At 38.7% G+C, this 26,383-nt stretch overlaps 2 protein-coding genes and 1 long non-coding RNA gene across 5 annotated transcripts; all 3 read right to left on the reverse strand.

The window, feature by feature from the left end:
- Nucleotides 1–2,109: 2,109 nt before the first annotated feature.
- Nucleotides 2,110–13,252, reverse strand: LOC135585878 (S-adenosylmethionine carrier 1, chloroplastic/mitochondrial-like). Of its 3 annotated transcripts, XM_065167087.1 has the most exons (13): nucleotides 13,167–13,252; nucleotides 11,839–11,909; nucleotides 10,549–10,653; nucleotides 9,981–10,063; nucleotides 9,443–9,519; nucleotides 8,779–8,869; nucleotides 7,302–7,355; nucleotides 7,143–7,238; nucleotides 6,893–6,982; nucleotides 4,258–4,309; nucleotides 3,797–3,858; nucleotides 3,635–3,715; nucleotides 2,212–2,581 (listed from the first exon to the last, which is right to left on the reverse strand). In XM_065167087.1, the coding sequence occupies exons 2-13, from the start codon at nucleotides 11,891–11,893 to the stop codon at nucleotides 2,465–2,467; spliced, it is 963 nt and encodes a 320-aa protein (XP_065023159.1). In that variant the 5' UTR covers nucleotides 11,894–11,909; nucleotides 13,167–13,252; the 3' UTR covers nucleotides 2,212–2,464. The 3 variants fall into 3 exon arrangements, with proteins under 3 accessions (XP_065023160.1, XP_065023159.1, XP_065023161.1); XM_065167088.1 differs by having other exon boundaries at nucleotides 2,110–2,581; nucleotides 11,839–13,235; XM_065167089.1 differs by lacking the exon at nucleotides 8,779–8,869 and having other exon boundaries at nucleotides 9,977–10,063; nucleotides 11,839–13,241.
- A 42-nt stretch (nucleotides 13,253–13,294) lies between these two features.
- LOC135648726 (uncharacterized) lies at nucleotides 13,295–14,684 on the reverse strand. The gene is made up of 3 exons (XR_010501049.1): nucleotides 14,330–14,684; nucleotides 13,695–13,737; nucleotides 13,295–13,611 (listed from the first exon to the last, which is right to left on the reverse strand). It is a non-coding gene; the product is annotated as an uncharacterized LOC135648726 (long non-coding RNA).
- Nucleotides 14,685–22,351: 7,667 nt separating this feature from the next.
- On the reverse strand, nucleotides 22,352–24,934 carry LOC135649862 (U-box domain-containing protein 17-like). The gene has a single exon (XM_065168769.1). It carries the CDS (start codon nucleotides 24,915–24,917, stop codon nucleotides 22,443–22,445), a length of 2,475 nt encoding a protein of 824 aa, XP_065024841.1. The 5' UTR covers nucleotides 24,918–24,934; the 3' UTR covers nucleotides 22,352–22,442.
- Nucleotides 24,935–26,383: the final 1,449 nt, after the last annotated feature.

The raw sequence follows: 26,383 nt of genomic DNA on the forward strand, positions 1-26,383 counted from the left end.
CAGTTAGGAAATCTCATCTTACTTATCAAGCAGTAGCAAACGGCAAGCGCAGAGATGAAGGCCACCTTCCTCCTTTTTGGCCTGTGTGGTGCTTCTTGGCCTCTCTTCCGGAGGGCAAGCAGATGAACTGAAGAAGCACTTCTACAAGAAGCTGTGCCCTCAGGCCGACTTGGTGTGGGCAAGCGTCAAGAACAACTCGCACTTCTACAAGAAGCTGTGCCCTCAGGCCGAGGACATGGCTCAGGACTTGGTGTGGGCAAGCGTCAAGAACAACTCGGCGCTGCCTGCAAAACTCCTGAGATTGTTCTTCCATGACTGTTTCGTGAGGGTAAGCGCACGGAGGCTCATGGTTAATTGTCATGCATATCCATATGGATACATATATTGCCCTCCTGACTGACACGATGTGGCTGCATGCATGCGTACGACAGGGTTGTGATGCCTCCGTGTTGCTGGATTCAACAGCGAACATTAGCGCCGAAAAGGACGCCATCCCGAACCGATCGCTAGCAGGCTTCGGATTCGGTACTTGTATTAATCACTTCAAACTAACAATGTTCCCAGGTTTCAATCCACAAAAACCGAGCCTTATTTGCAGGTTTCAATCGGGTTTTATGGATTGAAACCTGGGAACATTGTTAGTTTGAAGTGAATAACGGTTGCGGGTTTAGTTTCAGTTCTCAATTAAAATAAAAAAAATGTTTCATGTTTGGAGCATTAGATAAGGCTACGGGTATTGCTTCACAGATTCCGACCCGTTAAGCGCGCAGCCGCCGCCGTTGTGTGTGTTTTGATGAAATCGGCATGGATGTGTGATTACACGTGGTTACGGGTATTGCTTCCCGGACTCCGACCCGTTAAGCGCAGCTGCCGTTGTGTGTGTTTTGATGAAATCGGCATGGATGTGTGATTACACGTGGCTACGGGTATTGCTTCCCGGACTCCGACCCGTTAAGCGCAGCTGTCGTTGCGTGTGTTTTGATGAAATCGGCATGGATGTGTGATTACACGTGGCTACGGGTATTGCTTCCGCCACCTTCTTCACGCCGCTCCCGCTCATCCTCGCCCTCTCCTCTCTGGAACCACTCGCAGTCCCCGAATTCCCAATGGAGAAAGCAGAACCAAATGGCACGGCCGCCGTCCGATAAAAGGGGCCCAGGATTTTACCGAAGATTAGGCATCGTAGCGATCGGACGGTTGGGAGTGGATCATCACGCTTCCGCAAAAGAAACAAAAAATAATAACATAAAACCTATTAATCATAAAGGAAAACTAAAATTAAATTTTAACAGGTATTATAATAAAAAAAATTTATATTATTTAGTTTTTAACCCAATGGCGCACTCCAATTGGTATTTATGGGGATACTCTTTTTTTCATTATTTTGATAAAAATACCATTACATACTCGGTCAATCACCTCCGACTACTTCTTCGTCATCAACCAATTTATACGACCAAACATCTAAATAAAAAAAATAATCTTGTCCGGTATTAAGACCCATAATTTTTAATTAAAAATTATAAAAACATGAAACACTTAATAAGATCTTCATATTCTTATCATCATACAATAAAATTGACAACACATCCTGCTACACCTATTCTGTATATTATCAAAAATATTTTTTTTTTACTTGAGAATTCTTTATTTTTTACTCATGACTGTGTCCATAAAGTTGATAATTTGTTTCGGAAAAGTACTATATATTTTTCTTTCCTAGAAAAAAAATTGACAACATATTGATTCCATTGATAACATACAATTAACATATAGTTGCAATACTCCCAAAAAAGTCTCATAGCCTGGTGGAGTTTCCACCCCAATGTAAGAAGCCAGTCAGGTGGATTGCCTTTTGGAATCCTGCAGAAGATGCTTGCACCAGAATCATGTCACTGGGCTAGTCTTGGCTTCTGTTTGCGAGGATAGAAAGCAGAAATTTCCAGATCAGTTTTCAGATCTGCAATAGATTTGCACCTGGGATGTAAAGATTGAATCCCAACACCCCAAGCATACAAATGTTATTACAAGCAAATTGGAACAACAAATGCACCCTAAAAGAGATCCATGAACAATACTAAGAAATTTAAAAGCATGAGACAAGTCAGCTCAACCAGTAAATATGGCCAAGGTCTCATTTGTACCTCTTGACATGCAAACAACTGCTGTCATGGTCAATCTGAGAAGCACATGGTTAAGCTCACCCCATAATGCCACTGCAAAGGTCTTGAGCTTTGATTTGCATAACATGAGTGCCAAAAGTGTCAAATAAGGAAGATGGGTAATAATCACAAAAACAAAGCACCATATAGTGCCATTATGCTTTAGATGACCAAAAATACAATTTGGATGGCAAAAAGAACCACCGCTGCTGATCATTGCCTAGAAAGAAAATTTCTGATCACCCTCCTAATGTGGTTGCTCAAGATATAACTTCCTCTCAGCATTGTCGTTGTGCAGTAGCCTAGGGTTTCAGAACCTGATCAAAATGTCTCTGAGAGAGCACCAGTTTTGACCTCTCTAAAACACCAAAGAAGATCGAACCACCAATACCGATCCATAACACTCTTGGCCCAATACCCTATCAAAGAAACTCAAAATAATGAAGGAAAGGAAAGGAAAGCATAATCTTTATCAAGGTACATATAGTTCTCTTAGTGCACCACACATAAAATCTGCAATTGGTAAAAGCTTATAGTAGGCTCTGGGATCTGCATGCACATTGTTGTATTGCAATTTGAAATTAAGGTAGCTAAGTAGGATACTTCTGCTTGCATACTAATCATGTCTTAAAAGTTAATTAATAGTGCGCTTGACATAGTGTTCAATGTAAGTGCTCAAACATATAAGAATTATTAGAGAAAGGAGTTAGTGTTAAAACTGTTGTAGTTGCATTATTCTCACTAGAATTAATTGTCTCAAGCATTTTTAAAGATCAAGTATATGATAGAGTGACTTCCATCAATAGAGATGATAGCGGGTAGGTACGAATTTCACATGAGCAAGAACCTATATTGGCTTGTTATCTAGGTACCTATTTTGGAACCCGACTCAGATTAAGTGGGTCAAGCAAACCCAACTGCCTAAGAAAATCTGACACCATCCCCACCTCACATTAAGAATGACAATGAGTAGGAAAACCAGGTCCAAACTCGAACCCAACTTAACTATCTAGGTACTAAACTCGAACCCATCCCCCAACAGGTACTTACTTTCCCACCCAAAGGGTACCAAATCCAATTTAAGCGAACTAGACATACATGGGTACCCAAAAAACCAAACCTATATAGCTCAAAGACAAAATCAGGACTGCAGGCCATTTCATGGTAGCTAAATTTACATTTTACCAAAGAAGAACATGATTGTTAATTATACAAGGCTTACCAGATTTGGTGTAGAGCATCAAGTTTCTTGAAAGTTGAAACATTAGATGATTATTAGCATTATAACCACAAAGTGACTCCACTAACACATTTTTCAAAAGGCCAAATCTTAGGTAGTAGTCATGCAAGATCTACACATGGCAACATAGAAATTAGTAATTCTCCATGCACAAGGTCATTATTAGGATGATGATGCAGAACTTTCTAAGCTGATGAAATGGCCACAAAGCACCAATCAGGAAGAATCACACCTTAAAGAAAGCAGCAGGACCTTCTTCTTTCAAAATCGTCTGAGCACAACTAATTACCCCCTTGTATTGGTTTGCCGAACCCTGCTACCCAAGCCAAATGAAGTGAAACATCCATCTATGGCTCTCACACATAAGAACAAGTCTAGAAGAAGTACGTGTTACCTGAACCATTAATCTTGTTTTCAGTACATCAAGTGGTGTAGTTATAGCCCCAGTCAATGCACCTGAAAAATGAAACATTCATACATCAGAACTAGTATCTTAGAGAAGTAACAACCTTCCCAAACTTCTAACTGGAGAATCTATTTGGACAATATTGTTATTTGATATTTATCATAAATCTGTATATATATGATGGGGGAAAAGAACTCAAATCCAAAAGCAAGCAAAAAGAGTACAAGATACGACAAAACCATGAGCAAATATTTCCATGTAGGAAATATTTGGCACCATAGTTAAAAGGGCAAGCAGATGTTTGGTATCACGAAAGAGAAAGGATGTCAAGAACTTTCAATTTCAAAAATGAACTACCTACGGAACGCGGTAGAACACTTAATAGAAGAGGCAACAAACAATACGAGAACCAACAGAGTGTGAGGACCAACAACAGAATTTGGGTTTACCAGCAAAAGCACCAATTATAGCATTCTCTGGATCACTCAACTCCCTCTGAGCCTGCATGAACAAAGAAAACAAAAGAGAGAGATTGATTACTATTTCACTCATTCTGCAGGGTAACAGTATCTTTATATTGTTGTAAAATTCCTCTAAGAGAGCTTTACAGTTTTAGGGTGCGACAAATTAAGTCAACCAAAGCATGTTATACAACTGCCAGACCAGGTTTTCAGGTGTGATGGCTTTGTTGGAAATGAATTTAATATTTTGCACAAATCAAACCCAACTCGACTTGTATTTCCATAGGAGATAACATATCAAGATAATCTAGAAATTCAATCAAGTTTGATCTTTTCAAATGAATCAATCAACATACACCTAACTGATTTGGCTGATCTGATGTCTACCAAGTAACTCAGTCCAGGTTTCTTTCAAGACCTCAACCAGATTCAGAAAAGAATAGAAGTGTTTGCCTTGTTCTGGGTCTTGAAAAGGGGCCTACACCTAAACTTTGCTTTTTTTGCCAGTTTGGAATGGATCAACTGAAGGACTGGACATAGAAAGCTTATCTGTTCCTTAAAACCTTGATAAATACATTACTAGGATTTCTCATCTTGTCAAACAACAACAATCGTTCAGGTTAAGCTATTGTTGACAACTTGACATCATATTTTTCACAAGACAACTGATCACCAAAGAAAAACAATATAATGCACAAATGAAGCTAAATGTTGAAGAACCTAGGTCTATTATTATAGGCTGTAATGAATTCCATAGAGGCATGAAAGTTCAAAAGGTTACTCCATCTGGCAACCATGCTGTCTTGTCAAGTTCTGATGGCTCATCCAGTTTTTCATTTTTATTAGTGAAAAAAAGGTTCCAGATATTGCATACCTGGCGGTAACAGTAATTGGCTAGGCATGATACAGTAATATATCATGACATACTGTGTCATAACCTGGCTGCGTTAGCTGGTGGCCATATGGCAAGGCATTTTTAATTTACATGTTAGGGAATATCATGTGTGCCATGTGGTGACATGCACTATCACACTAGAAAAGATGATAAGCAGTGACACAAACCAAAACACATGTTAAAAATATACAAACCTCTATACTGTGCCTATATTGTTCTGCAAATGATACAATGAAGTACTAAAGATATCTGTACCACTGTATGCAGCAGTGCCTTGGACCAGGACTGCCTCACCAGCAGCATGCCTTATGCCAACTGGTAATTCACACGGAGCAACATATTAGGAAACAAACATGTTGCCAAAACAAAGAGAGAAGAAAAGAAAGCGGAAACTGCCAAACAAATAAAAAACAAATATGATGGACATTGCAGATGCTCAAAGAACCTTCCCCATTGTCAGTGAAGGAAACCTCCGCACAGTCATTTTAATTCTTATTAATGGTTACCAGAAACATATCCCAAAGGACCCAAACTCAAAAGAAGGTAGAAATCTCACCCTTGAATTGAGTCACAGCCAATTCTAAAGGCCCAAAAAGTCATTTAATTTGAAAATCCTGCCAATCAGTTCACCAAGTGAAGCCATTTACTTAAAAGGACAAAAACCTGATGAATAGTGTACCCGCCTGATTATGCAATCAAAACATTTTTGCCACATGAAATGTACCAGGTGGCATGCCCAGCATGATTCAAAATTCCTTGTTCTGAACCAAGTCCAAGAATTGGCTTAAGGAATCATTAGTTAATGATGCTGATAACACTGAAATAGCATATCAAACATATGATCCACTAAAACAATGCAAGGCAACTTGACCTTGATCATGGTGTAAGCTTTATGTGTAATGCTCAAATAGTACTTTGTTGAAGCAAAGGGTTACTTGTTTCTCAATTATGCCTGCTTATATAACTTTTAGATGGATGAAATAAGTTGGAAATATTTGGTGCTTTGAGGTCCTAAGTTAGACTAAGGACACTTTGTTGAAAGACTAGCACACATTTTTTAAAACAATCTACATTGAAACATGCCATTTGATCTTCTTCCAGACGCATAAAATTGCATTCACCAAAAAGAAATTCATGTCTGGCTCTTGTCTATACACCACAAAACTGCCTTTATGAACAAAGGTGCTTTTGTAAGTCAGGCCTATTGCATATATCAACCAAAAATCCACAATCACCTAAACTTTAATCTTTGATTAACAAAAAAAAACAATTAACCTGAGTGATATCTTACTAGATTAACAGATTTTTGGCTTTTTCTTGCAACACTAATCTTGTATGATAAGCTTTTCGATCCATCTCAAAGTCACATAAAAGGAATGTATGCACTGATATCAATAGCATGTCAAAAACTTCAATGTTTTCCTACAGTCTTAACAGCAACAACCACACCATTTTCTTAGTTGTTAAAACTTTCTTTTTTAATAACGCTAACAAAATCCAGCCAAGCACATCCAGGAAAATGAATGGTTTACAAGGAATGAGGAGTACATGCTTCACAATTCGGATTCAGCAAAGAATTTGATAATCATAATCATCGTAGAGTATTAAATCACTTTGCTGACAGAAACATGCTTTTTACAGAAAGAAAGAAGAAACAGTTGACTATCTCCAAGTGCACATGCAAAGCATGCTTTGCTAAAGACTACAATGAGTTCATATAAATCTTACCGCAATTTTATATCCAATTCGAAGCTGCTCATATATACAAAATTGAATTGCATCAAATGGTAGATCTCGTAACAGAAAAGAACTGTATCCCTACAAAAATGAGTAGTTGGGCGAAGGTTAGGTAACTCAGTATTACTAAAATAGAAAATGCAATTGGTTTATTGCTGGAAAATGAGCACAACAAATACTGCATTAGCAGCCCAGAACAGGCTGTGCTACTTTCAAAGACTAAACACTAAACAGTACATACAGCATAAAGACCTCTGATCCCTTCTTTAGCAACAATAAGGCGAACAGCATTAGGTGCAGAGGTAAATTGCCCAGTCTGCATCCTTTGTTTGACTACCTAGAAAGAGAAGCAATCAGAATAAATTTGAAGAAAATTAAGATTTCCATTATGTTTTCTCACCTCTGTTGGAACACGAATAAGAGAAGCAGCAACTCCTCCAACAGCACCTGCAGTCTAAATAATTTCTTCTCACATTGATCAAATATGCATTAAAAATAACAAGGTTTCACCAGGTAACAAAACAGCATCAACTAAGAGTAAACAAAGAAATTCTACCATATCAAATTTAAATAATGAAGACTCATGAAATTTGAAAATCAACAAAAAAACCAATTATTGACAATCCACTATTTACTTCGGAGAATGTGCCTCTCTGATATAGAACTCAAACAGAAAATTTTAAGCATAACAAAGCTTTCACAATAAACTGATACCTATTCCTATATTATATTTTTCAGTTTTTTTTTAAATAAAATGCAAATTTTGTTGCTTGCCAACTATGCTCAAGTTTTATGATTATCCTGCATTTGTTTCCATGTTTTTGGAAGGAAGCACTAACTAGAGAAGGCTGTGTTGCGGGAAGGTCATAAGAACAATGAAATATGCATGAGACTTCTCAGGTTAAAGTTATGCCATGTGGCTGACCCCGTATTGATGTGGTCAAAGGCATGAATAGTTGTTTCACAGAACTTGGCAAATTTACCTGCTGTTTAGCATGAACTATGTCATTAGGCATGCAGACATGGAATAACTAAATGTTTTTCAGTTGTCTCTAATGGTCATCTCTACCATCTGTTCAACTTCTTAGCTTCTTCGATTAACCAAAGTCATCCTTGACTCTACCTGACTCACTCTTCCCCTACTTCATTATTTGGTTACATGGATCAGTCCAGGTTGCATTTCCTGTTATGTGTTGGCTCAATTCTGGAATTTTGAGTCATAATCAGATAGGTCCAGTTCACCTTAGCTCTTTCACCTACCATATACATCTAACTAAGCAGAATCAAACTACAATTAGAACACTCCAACAAACACTGACAACAGGCTACCAGTCAGTTCTCATAGAATTCAATAAAAAAACAGAGAATAAATTATTTCAGAGAAAATAAACAAACAGTAAATAAATCAGTAACTACATGCATTTGAATCCCACAAATATAAGCAAATTCTTATAGGAAGTACTACTTGAGGTTGAAATTAAAAGGAACACCAATCTGATCATGAAAAAAGATCATATGCCAAAATAGGCCAGGTCTACTGGCTTACACCTTATATCAACTTAACATTCTTGTTATAACCATTCAGATGCCTATGCTCCATTACTCCTTGTGAAATGATCATTTTCCAGAAATTGTCTTGGAAAAACAATTGCAGCAAAAATTAAATAAAAATTGCATGGACTTATTAAATGGAATAATATCATGTCTACCAACAGAGACATACAGATCAAGTCTACTGACGGGCACTTTACACCAAACTCACACAACAGTTGAACTCAAGCAGATGTCCATGCTTCACAACTCTTCTACAATGTTGACCGGCTAGGCTTTCCATTGGCTGACATACGCAGAAAAATTTTATGAAATTTGCAACTTACCAAATGTGCAAAAGCACTGAGATTCTCTGGAAACACCTTTAGTAATTTTTGTTTGGTAGGTTCATATATACCCACAAATATGCCAGAGGCCCTGTTAATCAAAATTATAAATATATTGGGGATTTTTGGAACAATGGCCAAAAATGAACAGTCATAAATACAAGAAAAAAGAAATCTCTGAGGCAAAAGGAATGCTATTAATAAGTTATAGTCTAAGAAATTAGGACTAAAAGATAGTAAATCAGAAAGAGTAACCATGAAAACTATTAACTCCCTTTAAAATACTCCAAAACTAAATTTCCAGAAAATAAGAAAATATAATGAATTTCATTGAAAGTAAAATCTGATCTCTTAAGTTGTAAATAGTGCATAACAATAAGCCAATGACTATTTCTATCTTAGATATGCAGTCAAATAATGACAAGATGAAGGCAGCACAATAGCAATCTGGTATCACATATAATTACCATGATGAGCCAAATTAGTTATAAAAAAAGTATGATATCATTTTGAAAACTTATCATATCAAAGTTAATGGATAAAACTATAACTTCTTATCATATCAAAATTAATGGATCAAAGTATAACTGTTTGTCAGTTTAGTATATAAAGAGGTCCATAAGAGAATTCCTGCAAGTAGTGCATAGAGTCATAGACTACTCACGGCAACACTCCTGCAAGATTTCCAGCCAATCCAGAGTACAAGCCTTTCCAATGGATTTTGCTTACACCACGAGCAGCCTAATAGAGAATGATGAAGAAAGAGAGGTGCTTTAGCAACTGTTCTGGAGTAAATACACCAAATGTCAAAGTCCAAAAATAGTTAGAACTAGGATTCAGTATCATACAAATGATGATTCTCAGTTAACTGTAATACAATTGTTTTCTTAAAAACGTAGTGTGATCCTATTCAGTAAACAATTTGGTTCACTTGGTTAATCACTAAAGTTTGACATATGAGCATACATTATTTGATAAAGCTTGATAAGGTAAGCAGGGGCCTGAGACATGTCATTGACGCATTGCCTTTAGCAGCCAGTTCCACTAATATTGCACTTAGATATAAACATTCAGACAGTTTATTATTGCACTTAAAAGAATCAAACACTTATAGAAGTTATCCAGATAAGCGAAAAAACTCGAATCAAGAATGACATGCATAAAAAGAAGAAAAAAAAATGTTTTCTGCATGATTAACCTGCCTGCAGCCGAGTTTTTATAGTATCTATTGGATATAGAACTGTTTCAACAACAACTCCAGCAGTAGCTCCAGCTATAACACCATCTGAAAAGAAGGGAAAAAGACTAATTAAGCACGCAAGAGAAATATACATTATAGATTTTGATTGCACCAGAAAAATTACAAAAAATAGTAATTAATATGTCAATCTCATGGACCTTCCTGCATTTCTATCTGCAAACAAAAAATGGAAGTCTGGAGAACTAGATCTCATGCAGATTCTACTTTATCAAATACTAAAGCAAAGGTATAAAGATATTGTAGGCTGAAATGTTTGCGATGCTTCCAGAACAATCAAAACAGTCACAACATGTCATTTGTCCAGACATTTATACACTACAATGACCAACCAGCCAAGCTGGGAGCTAAAGCCTTTGCTCATTGTCCCAGAAAAACTTTGGTTTAGTTGAACATTTAAAAAGCATTACAGTTACCTTGCTAGTATACTACTTCATAAGCATGTCGATGAAAATGATCTGTTAAGCATGACTATTCAAATTAATTGATAAGTACAAAGACATAGAAGTTACCACATAATGCACGTAAAAAGTTAAATGGTTCCTCTCCCATGGTGACTGAAGCAAATGGGTTCCATGGATCCATTGTAGATTTAGACAATTTACTTCTGAATACATCTACAAAACCAAATATCCTGCTGAGATAGAAAACAGTGAAACTAAAACTGATTCATAATTGCAAAATTGTATATAAGCTAAATAATACAGAAATGTTACTGTCACAAAAATCTTACTCTTCTAGTATCTCTTTCCTCTGAAATTTTAGAAAAAAAGATTGTAAGTTACTTAACATTAAGCACTTGATATCACAGACAGAATTTAATTCTTGGTCTGGTGCCAAATCAGGCAACCCACTGGACTGGTATATCCAGGTGGTACATTGTCCAGTATTTTTGAATAAAATAATAAAAATAAAATTGGACAGTATTGTACGGTATCAAGTTGTGTTTTATACTGGTCATCATACCACACTTTATCTCATCTCCATACCATAGCCATTAATGTAATATCCAAATTTTTGACTCCATAGAATAGTCATTCATGTAATATCAAAAATTTTGGAAAAGAAAGGATTCGTTAATGTCTCAGATCTTCTGTTTGGGACTCCTAAGAAAGAATTGAGATGTCAGCTGTACCAAAACACATACTTTGTCAGCAAATGCTGCACATGGTAATAGCACAGTGGTGCCACATGCAGTATCAACAGGTAGTATGTAGCATAACATATGAATGGCTGGTTGGCACACATTACAGAGTGTTCAGAAGGTTGGCAGCAAGCTTCCTGATTCATTATTTGATTACCTATGAGAAGGTAGAAACAAAGGAGAGAAAGTTATCCTTCCTGTCCCACGTGGGACTAAAACCCATGCAAAAGAAAAAAGAGCAACAGGGAAGAGAAATTTTGAGTTCTCTCCCTCAAATCCTAACAACTAACACTAAAGGGACAGTCAGTGAACAAGCCAACCTTATCTTAAGGTCAAACTAACAGACCGGGAACAAACTACAGGTCTACAATGTCAAGAAAACACATGCACATTACATGTATTTATGGACACGATGAATAGAAAAATATATTATGTGCAAGTGACACCAAACATGACTAAGTTGTAAATAAAGATTAAAATTCATGCCATGAAAAGTTTTTAGCAACAAAGAAATAACAGGTATTAGAACAGAGAAGAACCTAATTACATTTATCTATAACACGGCCAAGAAGGCAATGCATTATTGTATTTATTAAATCATATAGTTAGCATTCCCTACACAAAAACCAATCCAGCTAGTAATGTGATGAGAGGCAACCTGGTGATGTAGCAGGACGACTTCCACTATCAACAGAAAGAATTGGAAGGCCCATGACAATTAACTTACGCCTACAATAGGAAATAACATACTTTATTGAGAAATACTCTAAGCAACAGTTAACTGCATCAAACAATTCTAACTAAAATGTGCTTCATATAAAATCCAAGTACATAAAACAATGTTTATTAAGCTTATACAATATATACATTTAAAAGAATTGCTACTTTGTGAAAATATTCGAAGATAATAAAAGCCAGGAAGATGAAATCCATGAGAAGATGCTTTCTTTTGTTTTCTTCATTTTTCTCATTATAGAATCTATAATTGGAACAGAAACACTTGCATACTCTCATTTCTTATTGTTCTTCACATGTTTTTCTCTTCAGTCTTCAACTTCTTCGATATCAATCTACCAATAGTTGGCAAAACTATTATTTTTTATTATTACTCTCTTATCCGTGCACATAAACATATATGTATACACATGTTCGGAGTTGAACACATCCTGTTAGAAGTCCTTGATGGCATTGAAGATGAATTAAATCACAAGAAATATACAAATAAGAAAACATATATGGTTTAAAACTAATACATTCATCAAGATTTAAGAAGATAAAAATATAAGCAACTTAAATGGTGTATAACGTTTGTCTATTTGATTATCAATATAGCATAAAAAATGTCAAAATCCATGGGTGACTCATGGGAAATAAGAGAATAAGATATGTTTGCATTTGTGAATGATCAGGATAGTTCCTATCAGAGATAAACCAAGAGGAAACTGTTTAAGGTTGCTGAAACATGTTGAAATGAGATTTAAACACACTGGTTAAGAAAGGTCAGTCTACTTAGGTTAGTAATACAAGGAAAATTCAGAGGAAAACAAAAAGAATCATCAGAAATAATAATGTAGGACGTGTTGCCTCTTAGTTTGTCTAGTGGTGATGATATAGCTGAAACCAACTAGTTTTAGCAGAGCTATGCAACTAATCTGAGAAAACTGACGATCCAAACTGAATCGGGCTATTCAGTTTAATTCAGCTCAGTTATTACATGCTCGGGTTGATTTCAAATCAGTAGACAACTCAACTAAGTTCTGTGTGGTTTCACCCTTCCTCTAGATTTGTTATAGTTTTCATGTTAAAGATTCTCATACTTCTTTAATTGCAGCAATTACACTATGCAACAACAAAAAAAACTCAAAGACTCGAAGAAAAACATGAATTGAGGAGAGTTGACTTGAAAGCCGTAGACTACAGTACATAGTGCTTGATATAGAGCAAAACGTCCTTAATCCTGCTTGATATAATAGTACTATGATATACCCTCATTCTTGCACGAGGCCGTCAATATGAGATCAGGAAGGGTGAATGTACGCAGCCTTAACCATGCAAATGATATTTCCATGATTCGTGCACCAAAGCTGGGTCATGTTCCCCATTGTCAGATCTGTACCCCAAAGGTAAGCTTAATCAACTTAAAGGTTAAATTCTAACAAAGATGACACACAACAAATAAATATAGACACACAAGTTCAGATTCTTCTAGTGTATATCTATGGTTTTGAAAGGAAAATTAACAATGACAACTAAAAAAACTGCTTACTTAATTCCAAGATCAATATGCTCTTGTATGCCAAATCCAAAGCAACCAGTGTCACTGAAGTTTCTCCTTGACAGCTCGTATTCCTTAACTTTTAGTCTACTTTCTAGAAGTTGCATTGCCTTGTCACCTCTTACTGTTACATAGCACGCGATCTTCTCATTACGCCTGATTCCAAATGACCGGACAGTATACCTTAGAACAATCTAAAAAATACTCATTTAATGCACGTTATTCTTCAACAAAAGTACCCTTTGAGAACACTGGTGTCTGTCCACTTAGCTGCTCCAAAACCTACAAAAGCAGAGGTAACTAGACCCATAAGCAAACAATTTAAACACAGTATAGATTAAGAATAAAAACCCTGTATGCTTATCAACAAACAACCAAGAACTTAAAAAGAATTTAACAATGCAGCACATATAAGATTGATCGACTTCAGATCAAGACTGTTTACGTACCTTGTTATTTACGAACTAAATACATAGAAGATAGCCACTCAAAACTACATTAGCTACAACTGCAGATGAGCCTTTCTGATAGGCGAGGAGATTTTTGAGCATTAGCAAATACTAGAACTTGCATATGCATTGCAGAGACATGTCAATATTGTACTTAGAACATTCACAAGGCCAGGAGAGCGACTAAAAAAAACATACTATCATAAAGATTACAACTTTCAGCTTTGATTTTTCAATATACATTGATTAAATCTCAGCCCAATAAAAAATCGAAATCAGGACATCAAAATCAGATTTTGACACAGAAAAATCAACGACCAACTCATATATAAGGCAAAATCTAGAAATGCAAACAGTCAAAAGTGATCCGCCAAATGAGTTCGATCGACCTGATAACCGATTAATATAGAGAGCCAAGATAACACCTTAGCGGCCCTCGTGAGACGATCGCCACTCTCGGCAACGGAGATGTTGAGGACGAGCTTCTGGACCTTGATCTCCCTCATCGGGTTCGACAGCTTCTTCTCGGAATCCCGCAAAGGGAAGAGGCGGAGAACGATTTCATCAGAGCAGCTTTTCATCAGAAGAAAAGCTCGATAAAGCGATTGATATGATCCAGCATTACAACCATTGCGAGAAGAGAAGAGAGATCGACGCGGGTAGAGTGGCGTAGTCCATTAGCGAAACAGCTCGCGTGGCGGAAGATCCAGTAAGGGTTTTCGGCTGCTCCTGGCCGCCGCCAAAACAACGAAAATGCCACTGCGAAGCTACTTAGCTTCCTATGGACCAAATTGGGATCCTCCAAAGGGGCACAAGAAAAAATTGACCCAAACAGTGTTTGACTCTCTCAAGATGGGGTTTGTGAGCATTTGAATTTTTTTAGATGAAATATTATGGGCAACAAATCAAAAATAAATCATCTCTTGAATTAGATTCTTTATACTATAAGAAAAATAAACCATCTCTTGAATCAAACCAAATCTACCAAAGTAAGAAAACTTTGGAGCATTCAAGCAGTTTTCCCCTTACATAACACATCTTAAAATCCTAGAATATATAATACATATGGCATTTATAGAGTATTCAATACTTAATTCCTATTTTTTTCCTTCAAGTAAAGAAATATTTCCAAATATGGATTCTTTATTGATTGCAAATAAAGTTTTTATTAATCAAAAATACATATCAATCCTAACATTAAGACTAAAAATGTCACATAATGCTTGCTCAGGAGCATCTCCATGAATGCCTTTTACCAGGAAACCAAGAGATCTCAAATCTTTATAGAACACTGGAGAGGAGCACCCAACTGGAACATCTAGGAGAATGTTCCACCCCCAGCAAACCCAGGTGCAAAGATAAAGCTCCTTTGGCTGCCATGACTTGGACATAAAGATGATTCCTTTGGGCTATGTTCCATTTCCTTTCCAGATTTATAGAGGTTGACACATGATTAAGTAGATGGTTCGAATCAATGTAATCCTACATTCATGCACCAACGCATGCAGCAATGTGTACATCAATGTTGAGACCAAGCATTTGTTGAAGTGCATCAATGGATGAGAAAGTTTTGGTGCTGTTAAAGAAAAATAGAACCATGCAAAAATTGTTAGTTCAACAATCAGATAATCATAAAAATAAAAGATATTGGTTCGATAAATCAAGTATTAAGTAAAAACTTTACGGTATAATATGACAGTAATGAAGAACTTTGACTTCCTATAGGGAAGAAAGCTCCTGAAGCATGCTGGAAGCATATCCTGCAGCATATCCAGATATGATCTATGGCGCCGCGTACTATAAATGATGAACTCGAGCCGCAGGGAAAGCAGGAAAGAGGAGGAAGGAAGACGCCGTGAAGAGGGTGGGTGTGAGAATGACAGTGCAGTTCTCCTCTTGGCAAGGAGTCCAAGCAGGTGCAGATGCATGTGCCTCCTCCCTCTCTTGCCAAAGGAGAATTGCCCTGCCATTTTCCCCCACTGTCCATCTCATCTGGCAAGGAGGAGGTGTCTTCTTGCTCATATCATCATCTGCTCATGATCATAGGCAACAAGTAAAGCCATCCCAGTATTTGCTTGAATCTTTGACTATGTTTTGAACTAGTATTTAGTGCAATCTTTTTCTATTTTTCCAAATGAAATCATTGCGTAGCCATCATAGTAACCGATTCATAAGACAGAAAGATGTTAGATAGCTTAGTTGGTAAAGATTTTGATAGAGTATTGTAAGATCCATAAAAAAAAATTATCTTTTTGTTTATTTATCTGCATACAGCAGCCATATGACCAATCGAGCAAAGCCATAACAAAGATACTGTTTCAGTTCATAGTCAATGCGATATATAAATTAACATAAAAGAATTTGATACTTATTTTGAATCTGAAAATAATTATATATAGAGGAGATTTTTTTGTTGTTATGGGAGTGAGATAACATAAGAGGAATTTAGCTGACTTGATTTCTCACAGATTTATCTTGGAGGAGGATTCACTAGTTGGATAAGCTTTACAGGGCTCCAAGTCTCCTCCTTTCTTCCTGCATGACCATCACCACAGTCCCAACACTGGGGGGGGCACCAACTTGAGCTCATCTCAAGTCTTAACCATTATCTTCACAGGCTGAGACTGAGAACTGTTTTCCTTTCTCCGTTTTGCCTCGTCTTGATGCTTCTTTCCCTTCGGCTTCTCGTACTTGCATAGCTCCCGTCCTCCTTAGGGTTTGGCGAGCATCGGCGACGACTTCGACGCGTATTGCCAGTATCTCCGAGGCAGAAAACTCGGGATACATCGTACGTGATTTGTCCTTATGCAACCAAGTAATGTTGGATATCTGCAGCAGCTTCTCATGTAAACAAAAGAAGCTGCAGCAGTTTGTACGTATTTTGCTGTTCCTTTGTATACGTTAAAAAGGGATGAACACAAAGATTTAGAGATCGACCATTATATTGGAGAAATTAACATGAGGATCTTAAATTACATACATGAAGGCAATAATAACATGGAGTGACCCGAACTTGGATGTCTCATTAATCGAGCTGGGATTAAGCTGCTAATTATAAATGTGACGACGACTGGAGGTAGCAACAGAGTAATAATCAAAACACTCATTAATTGTTGCAATACTCCATGTGGAAAGTAAGTTGACAGCCATGGCATTGCATGACAGAAGTTTGCTGCAACTCCAGATGATGCTGGATGTGTAAAGAAGCCTTGTTCATTTGGCAGTATCCATTGTATCTATCTCAACCCTCAGTCTGCTACTCTATGCACTGAGATCAATAATGCTTGCATGAATGCTGCACTTGTGTCACCAGTAGATGCAAATGACCGAGAGGATGGAAGTCTTCAGATTCATTTTGAGAATCAAACCAACATATAGCTGCAGATCACATACTCCATCGTGTATATATCTATGTTTAGACCTTGGACTGGAAGCTGCTAATTTCTCTTCAGCTGCTCTCACATGAAGCAAACTGGCATTGAATTGTGTTACAGAGGGTTCCTCTTATGCATCCCTTGTAATGAAGGATAGCAAAGGATGCTTTCTTTACCTAAAAGTTGAAAGAAACGTAGATTGCAGATAAAGTAATTAGAGCTCAGCGACCTCCAACTTTCTACCTTTCAGAAGCACCAGAAGACCTACGGCCATGAACAAGAAGAGTTGTTGGTACACACGCAAGACCCATATGCAACTGCTTGTTGAAGGTCGTGGTCTCCATGGAGGCTCACCTTGTTCCATCGCTTACGGCGTCGATCTCCTTTGGCGCACGCAAGGGGGGACGAGCTCGCTGACGCGGGGAGCGGCACCGGCGGCGACCACAGGCTGCTCTTCTCGTACTCGAAGTCGAACTCCGACGTGTCCGGGAACTTGGTCAGGAGTGCGTCCGAGACCCGTCTCGAGACCAGTTGGACGATTGCCATAGGCGAGGCTACTTCCTCAGGCGGAGTTATCATCACCTGTGAGTCGGACATCGAGGAAGGGTAAGAGAAGAGAGCAGTGTTCTCTGCATTTTAGGTAAGGGGAAAAGGCCAAGAAAGATGAGACCGGAGGGTGGTTGAAGTGGAGGTTGGAGGCGAAAAGGACGTGGATGTCGGTATGCGCATATGTTCTACATGGTGAGGAAAGTGGTAATCATCATCATTCATGTGGAAACAGGTTTGCTGGTAAAGATCTGAGCTGAGGCTTTCCTGGTTTTGTTTGTTCCTTTGGTGCTGATCTCCCATCTCGTTTAGCTGTATTGGAATCTGTGGATCTGCCTCTCGTTGGCGTTCTCTCACATCTGTGGATTAATCGATTGAGTATTTTTTGTTCCTCAATCAAGTTAGAAAGATAGGAAAAAATATATCTTGTCATAATACAATCATAACTTAGAGAGCCTCAACGAGTTAATGATGACGACCCACCAAAATAATAGTGAGTCATCACTGATCAAGATCCTCAACATATTAGTTTGAGGACGATTGGAAGCAAGAAAAGGTGAGAGAGGAGAACAAGCTATAATTTGGACAATGCAAAAGGAGCTTCTCTCAAATGAATTCACTAAAAAACTAACTCATTTGTTTGTATGAATGTGAACAAGTTTAATACTCTAACATTCTTTTCATCTTAAAGTTATTGTGTCAAATTTCATTCGAAAATATTTAAAAACTCTAACTTTTAAGGACTTTATAAGAATATCGATTACTTATTCATTTATTCTTATGTGGATGTATTTAGATCTCTCATGATATATTAGATTTTTTGCTAAGGTAATAGTCAATTTATTACCAACATAAATCTCGACTGACTTATTATCACAAGAAAGTGTTGCTATATATTCTACTTCAGATAGAGTAATGATAAATTATTTTTTAGAAGATTATATAAATATAATTATTTAAAAAATATATATAAATCCCATTGTACTTTTCTGATTGTCATAACTTCCGACCCAATCACTATCACTAAATCTAACTCTAAACTTTAGATTATGAATAAAATATGTCATAGTCAATTGTCCCTTTAATATATCATAAATTTTTTTTAATGACTTTTAAATGAGATGCGTTAAGAGCTTCCAAATATCTACTTATTAAGCCAATTATAAATTATGCATATCAAATATCTTAAATATCTATCAAGACTTTTGTAATAAGTTAAATTAATTGATTTACCTTCTCCTTCTTTAGTTAGCTTGGTGTCACATTCAATAGCTGTATCAATTGGTTGGCAATTCTCTTCTTCAATATCTTTTTTACCTAGCTTGCTTATGAAATAAACGTCCCTTTATTGCTTTGTTTGATCTTAATGTTCAAGAAATAAGTGCTGAGGTGTAAGTCCGTCATCTTATTTTTCCTCATAGAATTCTTAAATTCTTTGATCACGGAGGAATTGTTGCCGGTAAATATTAGATCATATATATATATATATATATATATATATATATATAGAGAGAGAGAGAGAGAGAGAGAGAGAGAGAGAGAGCAAGCATGTTGATAAGGGAACTTAAAAAAATCACCTTAGGTAAAGTATGTGCCAATTCGAGAATTTCATACTCGAATTATAAAAATAAGGATTGTTGCACATAAATCTCTTCTTGAAGATATTCATTTTAAGAAATACCGATTTGATATCAATTTAAAAGATATTTTATTTCAATTGATTAGTGAAGGAGATGAGTAGTATTATTGTCTCCATCGGAATTACTAATGCAAATATCTTTTTATAGTCCATTCCATACTAGTTGAGCTATATGTTTCTACACTTCTCTTTATACATTCGTTTCGAATATCTCTTTTAACTCCACCTTTGGGCAGTATAATAAATTACCATATATTATTTTTATTAATGGTATGCATCTCTTCGTTCATAGCATTTCTTTATTTTTCTTTTTTATAAGCCTCTTCAAAGATTAATAGAATATAATATATAAAAAAAATAAAATAAAAAAAAGATCATCATAATTAGTATTGGTGGGTACCTATCAAGATAAAGCCTACAAATTTAATTGACCTTGGCGATGATTCATCTAATATCAATGTTAAAGCGTTAGAAGAGATTGAGCAATATAATATATATGTAGACCCAATATTATATGTCACCATTAAAGACACTCAAGATAAGTATAGTTTTACGAGAGATAATGTGAATGGAATAGTAATTGACATTCTATAAGTTCTTAACACGATAGAGAAAAATCATTGAGGATGATGATGATAAAATGCTAGTAGATAAGGATGCATCAAGAGTAATTGTATATATCACGCAAAATTTTATATTATAGTTGTTATTAATCCTTTTTATCTTAATTTTTATTAAAAATGTTTATTTTTATTACAGGAACAAGTGAAGAATTAAGGCATAATATCTTGAACTTGCATCAACTAATAATCTATTAAGTGAAGATATTGTTTCTCAAGTATTAGGACAAGAGAAATCAAGATATATCTGATGTTATGCCATAGGACAATCTCCTACCAATGATGTACTATGATTTTTATATAAATTGATAGGGTTGATGAAAGAATATAGTCTTCTTTTTGTGAATTGTAAGCTATTTTTATGGTTAGTAGTATCATAATTAATTTATATACTATTTTTATGGATAAAGCTATCAATTTATGTTGTCTAATAATATCATAAATATATGAATTATTACTGTGATTGTTCTTTATAGGTTAAAAATATATATTACCACAGTTGAATAACTATAATAATAACGAAACTATTATTGTAGATTTTATTTGTAGGATAAAAGTATTTATTACTGTAACTACAAACCACAGTAATATGTAAATTATTACTATGATTTTCATTTGTAAAGAAAAAATAAATTACCATAGTAATAATATATAGACATGAATATGTGATTGTAAAATCTAAGATTATATATGTCATGATGGCATTTATTGTCACGATTTATGTAAAAATATAATTTGTTATAGTGGAGGATGTCATGGTTGTTAGCCCAATGGCATGGTGGAGAGCTCATCCTATAACCCAAAAATAAGAACATCTTATGGTACAGCTCAGAATGTTATTGGGCTAATTATTACTCATTTAATTGGTTATCTTCAGCGTCTCACTCTTTATATTTTAAAATATTATATCAACATTCTAAAATATCTAGATCAATTTATTTTAATGTTATCAATTTTATCGATGAAAATATGAAAACAAAGAATAAAAAGATAATTTTAACGTTTGGTGATAGAAGATATCGATGGTGGAAGACGACGATTCCATTTGTGTCGACACCGACGTAGTGGCCTGGTCGCCTCCCATAATGATAAGGTCTGCTCTCACCATGATGGCACTCGCCTCTATGAGGAGTGCACTGCCAACCTCATCGTTGCCCGCCTCGTGCCGCTTTGCATCTGCGTCGACATTGATGCAATTACCGAGCATCTACGACGAAGATAGTGGTGGCCACTACAATGTCTATGGTGAAGATGGTGATCACCTCACCACTGACCCGTTCAATGGATCCGAGCCTTGAGCCGAAGCTGGGGTCGTTGGAGCTCCTATCGCTCCCCCCGTTGTCGTGTTAGTTCCGTCACCACTCTCGTCGAGTGGCCCTTTTGCTACTTTACATTTACATTGGCATTGATGCAGTTGCCGAGCAATGAAAGGGTAGCTTAGCATCGCATCGGCATCGATATAGATGCAGAGCGACGTTACTTGATAACTATGTCAACGTCAATGCAGATGCGTTAGATGTTGTTTGGGCTAGGCTAGTGGTCAAGGAAACCCAATGATCCGGTTCGATGGAGGTGGACCGTGGCATCCACGACGGAGCATACTGTCTTGTAGGAGCTATATAAGTCGAAGAGCCGGAACTGATCGACGATGGACGCCACCCTCTATGGTGCGACATCGGGCACTAACTAGAGCTCATCCATGTCGTTGCCATCGTGCGGGAGGCCATTGAAGCATATGGCGAGTGTGGCTATGAATAGGTTAGAGGAGGCGACTGAGCACTTATTGCACATGGTGGAGAGTTTCAAGTGGGAGCAGATCAAGGGAGGGAGGGAGAGGAGGGGTAAGCAGAGGCATCTTGAGCTGCAACAGAGTGGGAGAGGGATTTGGGAATTCTGAGGCATTACTCCTAAAAAAAATAGGATGATAGAGGAGTTTTGAGCGACAATTGTATCGGTTTCGACACATATGTAGAGTGGCACAGGGCGAGCGACGATACGATCGGTGGCACACTCCTTATGTAGGTGAGTGACGTCGTGGTGAGAGCATATCTTATTGTTGTCAGAGACGACCAAGCAACTGCATCAGTATCGACGCCAACGATACTATAGTCCGAATGTAAAATTATCTTTTTACCTTTTATTTTTATTTTTTTAATCAGTAAAACTGATATTATTAGAGTAAATGAATATATATATTTTATTTTTATAATTATAGGAATGTAAATATAATTTTTTAAAGTGTAAACATCCAAACATAACTAATTAGGATGGATGGGTAACAAGTAATTAACCCAAATGCTCTATGACCACCGTCACAATTCACATGAATAAAAGAATTCTATGGCAAATGATGAACATCCTATAGCACAGGCACTTGTACGGCCATGGACACAGAAACCACAGATGCATCCCCGCTTCCGAAGCTTGAACCCCTCGATGATTCGCATGTCATGAACGCTGGTGACTCGCATCTCCGGCACATCCTAACGAGTAACGCAGCCTTCCTTCTCGCTCGCTTTGTCCCTGTGAACGAGATGGCCTGTATCAGCCCACCCAACGCCGGCATCCTCGCTACTCTCCGGGTAACTGGTAAACCACCGCGCCGGCACAACTCCTGCAACGCCGCGACCGCATTCTCCTTCCCCTTTGGAGTTCCCCTCGTCATCAGTCCCACAAGATTCGTGATCGCAGCGTCCTCGCTCCCGACTGCCTCAGCCACGATGGGCTGCCTCACGAGCAATTGGAGAGCAGCCGCAGCCTCTTCGGCGACGCTCTCATCTCTCAGTGCTCCAACCAATGCGAGCACTGCCCCCAGGTCCAACATCCGACACCAGCATTCCGGATGCGTCGACAGATTGAACAACGCCATCACTGCGTCTCTCTTCCCTCGCGTGCTTCCCTGCATCAGCAGATTGGTCAATCCCGCCACTGCACCCTGCTGGTCCACGATCTTTTTCTTGAAGTCGTGAACTGCCGACAGGCTGAACAAGGTGGCTGCCGCGTTCTCCCTCGCCTCTGCAGTCAACCCATGCATCAAGACGTGAACCGTCAGTCTCAAACACCCTTCTTCTTCCATGATTCTTCTCTTGTTACCGTCGTGAATGGATATGTTCAGTATTGAGGTCACCGCGTTTTCTTGAGCGATCGGATGCGATGACTGGAAGAGCCTGCAGAGCAGGGGGATTGCCCCTGCCTCCGCAATGAATAACCTGTTCTCCTTCCTGGTCCTCGCCAGCAACCGGAGTTCGCGGGCAGCGACGGCCTTCGACTCCTGTGAACCAGCTGATAGCTGCCGTACTAGAATTCTTGCCGTGGCTTTGTCTGCTTCGATTGCGGCTTTGCTGGTGCATGCTGCCGCGAGGCTCTCAACAGAAACTTCAGCTCCATCAGGAGCTTCGATTTGGATCCCGTGGGCGGCGCACCATTGACAGATCAAGCTCCTGAGTGCTCTGTTAGGCACGAGGCCGCCATTCGCGAGAGTCTGGCCGGAATTTGGGCAAGTGCGATGGCCTTCAACGATCCAATGGGTGATGGAGGCGCAATCGTAGGTCTGGCCAGTGGAGACGACCACAGGATCTTTCATCAGGTCCAGCGAAATCGGGCAGCACAAGTCCTTGGGGATCGTCAAGGATAAATCGCTGCTGCCCTGACTCGAAGATCGCTTCCTCGATGCCTTCTTTTGATCGCCGCAAGAACTCTCGACCTCCATTTCCTGGAACCCAAACAGCAAGAATCTACAGTACCGGGTGAGCGCGACGACTCCGATGACGACGGATAGGTCCATGTCCTCCTCCTGATTAGAGATCTGTTCTTCCAGTAACTCGATCTCCGCACAGCAAGCACTGGCGTTCCCTATCCCCAGACCGTCGACGTACGTGCTCCGAAGGTCCGCCGGATCCGGCGCCTCACCGTCATCGAACCGGGCCAAGAAAGAATGGATTTTGCGTCGGAGTTTTTCGTCGTGGGGGTCGACGAAGAGGTTGGATCGCCTACACTGCCGCCGGAGGAGCTCTACCTGCTCGCGGACGTCCTCGGCGAGGCAGAGGTCATCGAGGGGGAGGACGTCGAGCAGCGTGGCCAGCTCCCGAGCGAGGTCGTGGAAGTTGCTGGACACCTGGGGGTTCCTCAACAGAAGCCAGAGCCGGCTCGACTCGGAGCAGTACTCTAGGAGGAGCTTGGCCCTATAGACGAAGATGTAGAGCTCCCCAAGGCAGAACGCCGCCGAGGGGGGAAGCCGGGGTGGGTGGGGGTAGGAGGACTCCTCGAGGGACTCCAAGAAGGCGGCGAGGACCCGGAGCCGGCGGACGAGGGACGTAGCGTTGCGGCGCTGGAACGGGACGAGGGAGCGAGCGGCGGCGGCGTCCGAGGAGAGGACGGCGATGGCACGGACGAGGGCGGCGTCGGTGAGGTCGCCGGGGGCGAAGAACGCGCCGGAGAGGGGGTACCGCAGGCGGCGGGCGGCGACGAAAGCCATGGGGGAGCACATAGCGCCGGAGCTCGATGGCCCTCCGGGCTGAGATCCCACGATCACGGAAATTGGGTTCTTCTTCGGTGGTGGACGGCTTAACCTTGTTGTTGTTGTTGTTGTTGGATGGGCGATTCCAAGGTTTCTTAAATGGAGATGCTTGCGCCTTGCGGCCACTAAACAGGGGTGGAGGGCGGCGGAATACCGCGTCCCGACTTCTTTGCGGTGGAAACGAAGGACGCGGCCGACCGCAGTGGCCGGTGCACAGGGACATATTTGACTTTTAATTCGTACGCTTGCTGTGATGGTACACACAGAGGGGTAATTTTGGGATTTCATTCGAAATTTCTTCCGCGATTCCCTTCCCATTCAATTAATCTGCATAGTTTACGGGCAATGATCTGAACCAGTGATTCTAATTGTCAACTCTCAGTCACACAATTCCAATCAAACTTTGCCTTCTTCCAAGTCATTCTGTCATCTTCACCTCTCTTGACCGGCGATTTAGAACTCGGTTCTACACCACAACATTATTTTCTTCTCGTCTGTTCTTCTGCGGAGGCGAAAGAATTCAAAAGCAATAATTTAAATTCAGATTTGACCGTCCTTTTTGTTCAGATAAATAGTATGAAAATTGAGCAAAGAATCATTAGTTATAGGGAAAAATTGAAGAGATTAAAATTATTAGACCGAATAGTTCATCCACATATAATGTAAAAGATCTTCTTCATGTGTGGCATATTGCATCGGATACGCGAGTAGTCGATGGACCATCAATCAAATCAAACATATGAATGCCGATGCAAAGTCTCAGCAAGAACTGGTCGTTTTCTGGCTTGCCAAACCATATTGTGTATGAACAAGGAAGCAACCAGGAAACTTCTGGTATGTGTGGGTCAACTTCTTTTGCAAGGAAAATTTTGATCAGAAAGAAAAGTATAATTAGATTTCATTATAAGCACTAAATTCCTTTTTTTTTTTTGCATTCAAGTAGAAAACAAAATATTAAAAGAAGCAATCACGCATATGTAGAAAAATATAGATACAAAAATCAAAAAGTTAGACTTTGACGAGGGATCATTTGGTTGATCGATCGTTGATGTAACCTATATGTTCATTAGAAATTTTTCGTATTCAACGATGAGTGTATCCACACGATTTTATCCTTTTGGTGCATGCGAACTTCAAAAGACATCTTTAAGAATAAGAAAGACTCGACAAATTTATGAACCCTTGGTTCCATACTCCTCAACCAACGTGGGACTAAATGATCTTATGGAGCCCGTTAAATTGATAAGACCATTTAATCCTACATTGATTGAGGAGCATGAAAACCAAAAGCTCATCAATTCGTTAGGTCTCTTTTATTCTAGAAGTATCTTTTTAAATGATAAACTATAATTTCAAAAAGATGATATTCTTGATTTATCTAAAATTTACCGGAACTATTTAAGTATAAAATAAGAAAAAAAAATGACCACAAAAGCATCGTTCAAATCGACCAAAGCTACACAATTTTAGTTAATGGCTCTGTTTCCTCCTAGAAAATGAGAGGGTTTGCAAATACCTGCCCAAAGCAAGCAAAATGGGAAATACATGAACTCAAGAACAAAAAAGAGACCGCAAGTCACCCACTTTGCTTGGAAATTAATAAGGGTAATAAAAGCGACGAGACGCGCATGACGTCAGCAGTCCTAAATAAAGCCTCACACCCGCAGATCAACGCAGACCAGGGCGCCGATCGAGGCACACTGACGCCCTGCTCAAGCTCGGTTCTTCACGCCACGCCAACACCAATGGCAGACGCTACCAGCCTGCCCCCTGCAAACGGGCAA

The sequence above is a fragment of the Musa acuminata genome, chromosome BXJ3-9, assembly GCF_036884655.1.
Source record: "Musa acuminata AAA Group cultivar baxijiao chromosome BXJ3-9, Cavendish_Baxijiao_AAA, whole genome shotgun sequence".
Lineage (NCBI taxonomy): Eukaryota > Viridiplantae > Streptophyta > Magnoliopsida > Zingiberales > Musaceae > Musa > Musa acuminata.

What these genes read in the sequence shown, in the direction of transcription:
- LOC135585878 (XM_065167088.1), bottom strand. Translation starts at nt 11,893, where the DNA reads ATGGGCCTTCCAATTCTTTCTGTTGATAGTGGAAGTCGTCCTGCTACA. An exon ending in TCGTCCTGCTACATCACCAG is followed by an intron (nt 10,654 to 11,838) that starts GTTGCCTCTCAT and finishes TTGGTTTTGTAG; the next exon opens with ATGTATTCAGAAGTAAATTG. An exon ending in TATAATTGGTGCTTTTGCTG is followed by an intron (nt 3,859 to 4,257) that starts GTAAACCCAAAT and finishes TTCATTTTTCAG; the next exon opens with GTGCATTGACTGGGGCTATA.
- LOC135649862 (XM_065168769.1), bottom strand. Translation starts at nt 24,917, where the DNA reads ATGGGAAGGGAATCGCGGAAGAAATTTCGAATGAAATCCCAAAATTAC.